This window comes from Peromyscus californicus, unplaced genomic scaffold (assembly GCF_007827085.1).
Source record: "Peromyscus californicus insignis strain IS unplaced genomic scaffold, ASM782708v3 Scaffold_10__1_contigs__length_136768540, whole genome shotgun sequence".
NCBI lineage: Eukaryota > Metazoa > Chordata > Mammalia > Rodentia > Cricetidae > Peromyscus > Peromyscus californicus.
In genome coordinates, this window is record NW_026294391.1 from 133,702,674 (window position 1) to 133,712,573 (window position 9,900).

General features: G+C 43.0%; 1 protein-coding gene across 1 annotated transcript in view; it reads right to left on the reverse strand.

Moving 5' to 3' along the window:
* The window catches only part of LOC128112485 (X-linked lymphocyte-regulated protein 3A-like), a 20,458-nt gene extending 11,518 nt beyond the window's left edge, over nucleotides 1–8,940 (reverse strand). Inside the window, exon 1 of the mRNA XM_052741487.1 lies at nucleotides 243–8,940. Within this exon, the coding sequence (XP_052597447.1) occupies nucleotides 243–354 (112 nt within the window). The 5' untranslated portion in view covers nucleotides 355–8,940. The remainder of the gene's footprint in view (nucleotides 1–242) is intronic.
* Between the last annotated feature and the right edge of the window lie 960 nt (nucleotides 8,941–9,900).

A 9,900-nucleotide genomic window follows, 5' to 3' on the forward strand; every position in this document is an offset into this window, starting at 1 on the left:
TGTGTGTGTGTGTGTGTGTGTGTGTGTGTGACAAGATCTCATGTAGTCTAGTCTGGCCTTGAACTTGCTATGTAGCTGAAAATGACCCTGAGCTTCTGATCATCTTGATTCTACCTCCTGAGGCTTGGGTCACCACATCTGGTCTTATGCAATTCTGGGAACTGAACCTGGAGCTTCTTGCATGTTAGGCAAGCACTTTACCAAATGATCTACATTCTCAGCCCTCCCCTGTACCATTTTACCTGGGTTATTTTCAGGTGGGTTATTTTCACATAGCTGCTGTAAATCATCAGATGGCAGATCAGGAGTCACTTCAGGTTGCTTCGGAGGTTTGCCCTTGATCTTAGGTGCCATGACTGTAGTCTCCCTGTGCTAGACAGGAATCCTGAACATTATGTGTGCAAAGACACGTTAAAGATACAAGGAAGAGTTAAATGAAAGCCACAAGAACAGGTATCAGGTTTGCACGGAGTTGGGCCTGGTGTCCTTTCCACATGTGCTGGAGGTATAGGAAGGGGTATAAAAAAAAAAAGATGGCTGGTGTCTCCTGTCGCACACCTTCCCCCCTTCCACTCTCCCCATCCTTCCCCTGTCCAGCGAAAAAGGGCAGCTTCCTGCAGCCTGGAGTCCTGTCACTTGTGCCCGAGTAGGAGGGACCAGGAAAAAAACCCGGCACTGCCTCCTATCACACACACACACACACACACACACACACACACACACACACACACACACACACACACACACCCTCAGTCCGAATCCTTCCCGTGTTCAGGGTAAAATGGGGGTTTACCCCGCCACTCATCCCCATACTTAGTCTCCTCTGCTCCCCACTGCTCAGGTGAGACAAGCCAGGGTTCCACCACACCCTGTGTTAGAATTCTGCCCTTACTCCAGCTACACACGCGCAGTTCAGGGTCTTTCTTATGTCATCAGTGTGCGCTAGCGACTGCCCAAGGTGTGGTCACGCAATCAGCACATGAGTGGTGTGCCTCCCTAAGCCCACTTCACTGGGAGTCCTTCACGTGGGTCCTACCCTCTCTCTGCTCTGCTCCGCTCTCACCCCCCACCCCACCATCTTTCTCTCTCTTTCCTCCCCAGGCCTGGTCCTTTTATCCCTCCTCCTCTTACCCCTCCTCCTCTTCCTCTTAATAAAGCTCTCCGCTACTAAGCAACCGGGTTCTGTCGTGACCCTGACCTTTTCGCCAGTAACCAGCGCCACCACCAGCGCCATTTATCATTCGTTTCACCCTGTCAGCATCAAGGACTCGGTGTTGGTGTCTGGTCAGAAAGACTAGTTCACCACGTGCTTACGTATGGAGATGGACGGACTGTTTCTGTCTCTAAGCAGCACTTTCAGGTGAGAGTCCTAGTCATTCACCAAATAGACTCTCAGGGTGCACCTCAGGGCACCCAACTATCCGTGAAAGCCAGTGGGAGGCAAAGGGTTACAAATGGTACTCACTTCACCTAACACCCTCCACATTGTCCTGCCGGTCCTTGTAGCAGGAATCTTAGAGAGTCTTATTAATAAAATCAAACCTGAGGCCAGTTATTGGGGTGAACACTGGAAGATCAGAGAGACAGAACAAGCCACAGCTAACCTCACCTGGCCAACTTCTCAGCTGGTCCTGTTTCCTCAGACTGGAGGCCTCTGTGTCCTCATCCCAATGGCTCTCAGCTGAACTGCTGCTAGAAGCCTGAATGCTTAACCAGCCAAATGCTTAACCAGCCAAATGCTTCTAGTTTCTGGTCATCATGCCTTATAAACCTTTCTGCTTTCTACCACCACTCCCTGGGATTAAAGGCGTGAGTCACCATGCCTGGCTGTTTCCAATGCGGCCTTGAACTCACAGAGATCCAGAGGGATTTCTGTCTCTGGAGTGCTAGGATTAAAGGCGTGTGCTAACATTTTCTAGCCTAAGTATCTTGTGGCTTTTCTGTTCTCTGACCCCAGATAAGTTTATTAAGGTACACAATATTTTGGGGAACACAATACCACAGGTCCTCCCGCCAGATCCTCCCGGGACCTTCAGCCCTCAGGTCCATCCCCTTCCTCAGCCACCCTCAGGGGTCTTGTCCAGTCCCAGGTTGAAGTGAGACTCCGGAATATCGCCTCACAGGTTAACCCGGTTCTCACCTCCTTTCAATCCCCAATCTCCTCCCTCAACAGCCTTGAATCAACCTTAGCCTCATTTTGCTACTGCTGGGGCTTTTACTATACGGTCCTTTACCACAAAGTTGGGGACTTCCGTTGACCCAGGCTCACCACAGTTTCCTCAGAGCCTCCTTTTCCTCACAGCAAAACCGACGGTAGTTGGTTAGGCCCCGCCTTCTGGTGCATGAGCCTCTCTGATTGGCTGGAACAGTGTGCACGCACATGAAGCTGGCTTAACCTCGCCTGCTCAAACCCGGCAAGGGGCAAGGTTATTGGAACTATTGCTGTAGCCTTGAAGGCTTGTTGCCCACCAGGTTCTCTGTAACACGTCTTCACAGAGTCTCAGCTTGGCAAATGATCCAAGGACAAGAGAGAACAAGACTAGCCCAAGGCCTAAACTTCTTCAGCACTGATAAGTGGGCAGTACTTTCTCTTACATTCTCCTTCAATCCACACTTCCCAGCAGAGGAATGGCTTTGCCCTTAGTCCTGTCTTAAAAAGTGCCTTCCCTTGGTTGGAGAGATGACCCAGTAGTTAAGAGCACTTATAGCTCTTATATAGGACATGGGTTCAGTTCCCACCACCCACATGACAGCTCACAATCTTCTGTAACTCGAGTCCCAGGGGATTCATGCCTCTTCTGACCTCTGAAAGCTCCTGCACGCATATGGTGCACATACATATGCTCAGACACACATACATACACATAAAATAAATGCTTTTTTTTAATAAAGAAAGGGAAGGCACTGGTTACTTGTGGGAAGGTAAAAAACAGACTTGCCCGAGTCTGTGTATGGTGGTGCATCCATTCTGCATCCTCTTCCTCCCCTGATCCCTAACTTCCCCAGCACCAGCATTAATATTTTTATGTAAAACCTGCTCTGTGCCCTCACCTCTGCATTTGTTCAACCTTGTATCCCCACCAGACTCTGAACAGTTTGATATTGTTCTCATGTTCCCTCCACTAACCTATATCACTGTTGGTACTCCTCAGAGTATTCAGTTTCATGTTTGTAGAATTCCCATTTATTTTCTGGTTCCATCCCCCTGGGTAATGATAGCATCAATAATCTTACCACCTGGCTCATATGACAAACGTTTTACAGTGCATAAGTGAGTAGAGTCGATGGGTCACAGGCTAGCAAAATATTCCTTAATATTCAGAAATTTCTCAATTATTCTATAGCAGCAAGCAGGTGGGATTGCCCTTGTTACATATACTTGCCAATACATCAAGTAGTAGGATATATTAAAGCTGTCAGTCCAAGAGATGCTGAATGGTGGTTCTTTACTGTCTTTTTATACAATTGTCCAACCACTAATAATATTGAGTTGTTTATTCTTTTATGGTCGCTGCTCACTTGTTCTTCCTTGATATTAAAATCACAGTGTGGATGGATTGTCCCGTCTTCAATTTAAGAAGTTTGTGTGCCATCCAATAGAGGGCTAATATTCAAAATATATAAAGAACTCAAAGAAACTTGATATCAAGAAAAACAAATAAACCAATGGTACAGATCTAGACAGAGAATTCTCAAAAGAGGAATCTCAAATGGTGGAGAAACACTTGAAATGTTCAAAATCCTTAGCCATCAGGGAAATGCAAATCAAAACGACTCTGAGATTACATCTTACACCTGTCAGAATGGCTAAGATTAAAAAAAAAAAAAAACCCCACAAGTGACAGCTCATGCTGGAGGGTATGTGGAGCAAGGGGAACACTCCTCCATTGCCAGTGAGAGTGCAAACTAGTACAGCCACTGCACTGTGGAGATCTGTGTGGCAGTTCCCCGGAAGATGGGAATTGTTTTGCTTCAAGATCCAGCTATACCGCTCTTGTGCATATACCCAAAGGATGTTTCATCATACCACAGAGACACTTGCTCAACCACGTTTGTTGCTGCTCTATTCATAATAGCCAGAAATTGGAAACAACCTAGGTGTCCCTCAACCAAATAAAGGGTAAAGAAAGAGTGGTACATTTACACAATGGAGTATCACTCAGCCTCTTAAAAAATTAAATCATGAAACTTGTGGGTAAATTGATGGAGCTAGAAAAAAATCACCGTGAGGTATCCCAGACCCAGAAAGACAAATATGGTATGTATTCAGTTATATGTGGATTAATGTTATATGTTAAGTTGATGAAAACTAAGCTATAACCCATAGAATCACAGAGGTTAGGTATAAAGTAAGGGACCGGAGGTGGGGGGAGGAGGACAGATAGACCTCATTAGGAAAGGAAAATAGAATAGATGGTTATGGAAGGATCCGGGGGGCCTGAATGGGAGGATCAAGTGTGTGTGGGGGGGATGTGGGAGGGAATATGGGGAGAGAGAGCTAAAATTAAGGGACATTTGAGGGGTAGTATGGAAACCTAATACAGTAGAAGATTCCTAAATATATATACATATATGAAGACAATCTAAATGAAATCACCAAAATAATGTGGGAGGGAGAGCCCCGACTGGCCATCTCTTGTCACCAAATGAAGCTTCCAGTAGCGGGTTTGGGTTACATCTAAGTGTGTTTTTGGCTAAAGGGGTCCCATGGAATTTCCCAAACAACCCAGACTGTTGTCAAGACTAGAGGTTGCTCTCCACAAACTGATGACAAGTCCCCATTGCTGAAGACAGCACCTATACAACTTCATTGAACATGGAGAAGTCGAGCTGGTGCCTACATAGAGCCTTCACTCCTATGTTCTAGTGTCTTGGTACAGGAATGTACTCTGAACACTACCAAAAGAGAAGTGTAAACACTAAGCCAGCCACAGACCCTTTGATCTATAATGCTGTCCTGCCTGTGAGATACTCTAGGGCAATGGTGGCACAAAGCTTGTGGGAGTTACCAACAATATCTGATACCTTGATATCCTCAAGACTGATACCTGGCAATGCTTGAGTGACCAAGAATCAGAGACTAGATATCCCAGGGACCTAGGGTAAAACCAAATACTACTGGTCTAAAAAATTAAAAATCATAGCAATAAAATTGACTCCTAATGACATTCTGCTACACTCATAGATCAATTCCTTGCTCAGACATCATCAGAGAAACCTCCTCCTGCAGCAGATGAGAACATATAACAGAGACTCACAGCTAGACAATGTGCAGAGAGTGAGAGATCTTGGAACACTCAATCCTAAGTGGCATGTCTCCATCAAATCCCTCCCCTTGGGGCTCAGGGAACTCTGAGGAGGAGGAGGCAGAAAGAGTGTAAGAGCCAGAGGGGATAGAGGACACCAAGAAAACAAGGCCCTTTAAATCAACATGATCAAAGCTCATATGAACTCACAGAGACTGAGGCAGCATACACAGGGTCTGCAAGAGTCTGCAACAGGTCTTCTGTGTATATATTATGGCTTCCAGTTTGGTGTTTTTATGAGATCCTTGAGTGTGCGGACAAATGGGTCTCTGATTCTTGTGGCCGCCTCTTGGGCTCTTTTCCTTCTGTTTGTTTTGTCCAATCCTGATGTGTCAGTTTTTGTTTTATCTTATTATATTTTATTATTTAAAAAAATCTATTTTTCCTACGTACCAAAGTAGGTTTGACTTTAAGCTTCTTAACCATCAGCATTACTGAAGTGGAGAAATTATTATCCTGCATCATGTGAAGGCATGTCCAAATGAAAATAATAATTAGCTCCATATTTACTTGGTATGTTTCTGATTCACAGTATTTAACACCTTCCTTAATAATAATCTTGAAATTAGCAATTGATTCATTTGTCCATAAGGAGAGATCCTTCTTTTCTGGCCTCAAATATCCACTCCCTTGAGGCTGTATTTATCAATGTAAGTTCTAGGAATACAGTATTAGAGGAAGCCCAAAACACTAAAGGGCGTGTTTTCCAACCCCATTATGTTTGGGGGTCTTCTATATTTGAGTCCCAGTCCAAGTTTGCCTGCACTCTAGTTCTTATGCTTGTGCATGTAAGCCTTTTATAAGTCTCTGTTACTTTTTCTGCAAAATTAAGAAAACAATAGAATTTAATGCTCAGGGTTATTGAAAGGATACATCTTATACGATTATCTAACAAAGCTGGTACTTTCCTATTCGTTACATTCAGCTTAAAAGTCAGCACCCTAAAAATTAGCTTCTGATTAATGTATTTAATTTGGACACCCACTCCCACTATTTCTAACTCAGAATTCTTCTGATTTGTTATTTTATTTATACTCCACATTGGATCCCTCAAATCAAGCAGGATACTTGGAAAATGCTTTAAATTAAACAATATTAACAACAACAACAACAACAACAACAAAGAAGTTGTGTGTCTCTCAAATTGGAAGAAGTGCTTTTTACATTTGTCTTTATGGCTATTCTGCTTTGTCTAATAAAGCATAGCAAGCCTCAGTAATGCATAATAAAGTCATAAAAACCTATCTTCTAATTAATGTTTTCAGCTCTTATTTTGGATTTTCAATTCTTTGCTAATCTACACTTGATGGTGTGCTCGGTGTCTTGTAGAGACCCAATTGCCTTTTGCCCACATGTGGTCAGAGGACATCCTTGCCTTCCACATTATTTAAGAAGATCTCTTTGTTGTTCACTTCTGCATATGTTGGGCTAGATGGCCTGTGAGTTTCTGGGAATTCTCCTTTCTCCATGTTCCATCTTAAAACAGGAGTGATATGATTGTGGATGCCTGCTACCATGCACAGCTTTGCATGAGTTTGGGTATCTGAACTCAAGTCTTCATGTTTCTGAAGCAAGCACTTTGCCCATGTCCCCAGCCCATGTTTAGCTTATTTTTCAAAAGTCCTCCTGTTGTTGTTGTTTTTAACTACCTGCTAATAGGAAATGCTACATTATTCATAATAGCCAGGAGTCCCTGGCATTATTCAGTCAACTTCCGTATTTTTTTTCCCCATGTGCTATTGGCGTGTTTGTCTTTGTGCATTTCAAGAAATACAGAGATTGGATTCTGAAGGTTTGGGGGTATAGTGTGATGACTCTTTGTAAAAGAAAATAAGATAGTGTGGTGGTTTGAATGAGAATGGCCCCCATAGGCTCATAGATTTGAATGCTTGGTCACTGGGGAGTGGCACTATTTGAAAGAATTAGGAGGTATGTCTTTATTGGAGTAGGTGTGGCCTTATTGGAGGAAGTGTGTCACTGGTGGTGGGCTTTGATGTTTCAAATGCTCAGGCCAGGCCAATGTCTTTCTCTTCCTGCTTGCCTGCGGATCTAGATGTAGGACTCTCAGCTACTTTGGCAGCACCATGCTTCCTGCCATGATGATAATGGACTAAACCTTTGAAACTGTAAGCCAGTCCCTAATTAAGTGCTTTCTCTTATAAGAGTTGCCATGGTCATGGTGTCTCTTCACAGTAATTAAACATTGACTAAGATAGATCCCATATTAAGTAATTGGTTTCATTAAAGCATTTTCATACATCCTTTGTTCTTATTCATCTCTCCTTCCGCACTGCTCTTCATCACTCCCTGTCCCCGTCAAGCTGTTCCCCTTCTTTCTCCCCAATAGTCTTTATTGTCTTTCATATCACTTGTATTCCACTACCTCTCCCTTCCCCTAAGACTTTTCTTTTACGTCAAATGGTCCCCTTTCTAGTTTCACAACCTATACGTGTGTACATGTGCACACACACACACACACACACACACACACACACACACACACAAACACACACATGCAAGTAAATACAGGTTTTGCATATAAAAAAACACAAGTGGTTTTTGTCTTTCTGAATCTGACTTATTTTGTGTAACATAATGACTTCCAGCTCAATCCATTATTTCTGAAAATGTCACAATTTCATTTTTCCTTATGGCTAACTAAATAAACATTTATATGCAAGTGTGTCTGTGGTGGTAGGACTTAGAGTCCTTTAGGTATATTTACAGGTGTGGTGTAGCTGGGTCCTGTGATAGGACCCATCACTATGCTTGTAATTAAAAGAATAAAACCCTCTGGACCAATTTTTATAGTGGCTATACCAGTTCAAATTGTGACCAGTAATGTATATAGGTTCCTCTTTCCCCACATCTTCACCATCATATACTGTCATTTATTATTTTTTTCTTTTCTGTTCAGGTGAAATATCCATTAACTACAGATGCCACCAATGGTAGGAGAGGCTTGGCTAAAAGATCCAACAATAACCTTTAGGACAAAGGCAATTCCTTACCTTTATATACTTTTAAAGTAGTGGAGTGTCTGACTAGGCATAATTGAGGCTGCTACATGTTAGGAGTGTAGCAAAGGTAGTAGATAGGATACAAAGCCATTAATCAGATTACCTTGATCCTGGGTAGCAGGAAGCTGATCTTGTTGTCTTGCCATATCTGAGAGCTTATCTCCAATACCTGGTGTGGGAAAAAGCTGCAGAATAATGCTCTTGTATACTATAAAGATTTGTCACTCAAATTGGTTTAATAAAACACTAATTGGCCAGTAGCCAGGCAGGAAGTGTAGGTGGGGCAACCAAACTAAGAATGCAGAGAAGTGGAAGGGCGGAGTCAGAGAGTCGCCAGCCTGACACAGAGGAAGCAAGTTGAGAATACCCTACCGAGAACAGGTACCAAGCCATGTGGCTAAACATAGATAAGAATTATGGGTTAATTTAAGTGTAAGTGCTAGTTAGTAAAAAAGCCTGAGCTACTGGCCAAATATTTATAAGTAATATTAAGCCTCAGAGTTAATTATTTGGGAAGCAACAGCTGAGTGGTTATTTGGGACTGGGAGGTCAGGACAGGAAATGTCTGCTTACAGGGTATGGCTAACTTACTTATGCAACAGTGGCATCTGGGATCTGGCATGTACGCATCTTTTTTTTTTTTTTTTTTTTTTTTTGCTTGTATAAAAGAAATTGCCTTATTGTTAGAGGGAGGTGTGGGGCCCAAAGTATTTATGACATCTACTTCAGTTCTGACTACTTCCTCCAGAATTGTGGCATTTTCAAGCCCCCTTCCTTCTTCATCTCCTGTAAATTTGTCAGTTGATGATCCTTGAGTCATGAGCTGGTATTTGTATTCACATATGAAGAAGGTGTGATCCACCTGGGTCTGTGTGGCATGCTGGGCAGTGGTCTGGTTGAATCAAGTTAACAGGCAGATTAGAAAAGCGTCTAAGATGTAAGAATCAAAATAGTTAATGAAGTGACAACAGATATGATCAAGGAGATCATGTATAAGGAACTTTGAAACCATCTGTCCTGACTCTGATGCCTGTTGTCTGATTCTTGAGGCATAGTCAAATGGTTTCTTTGCTGTGTCTTTGACCAGATTGCACTGATTTTCATAGAAACCACATTTATCTTCCAAAAGTGAGGGAGGGAGAAAAATCCCCTCCCCCTTTTCTTCTGCTGTCTGAGAATTTAGGCTTCTCCTATTTTGGAATTTGACTGATGCTAATGAGTCTATTGAATCTTGGATTTTTATCAGACTTTGAAAGAATTCATCAAGGCTTTTATGTGTGTCTTGGGATAAAGAATGATAGTAGTTTACAGGGATGTTCAATTCTGCTAGTCCCCTCTGAATGAAAAAGGGAAATAAAAAGGAAAGGAAAGGACATGACTGCTCCTAGGTATGGTGGAGGAGAAAGTTTACTGTAGATAAAAAGGGAGAGTGAAGGTAGAGACTGGGACAGGGACATGTGAGAGAGTCCAGAGTGGACATGACCAGGCTGAGCTGGGCCATGTGGTGAGAGGGGGAGGGGAAAGGAGAGGGAAGAGAGAGGTTAACCAGGTGCAGCATCCAGGTGGCCAAAGGT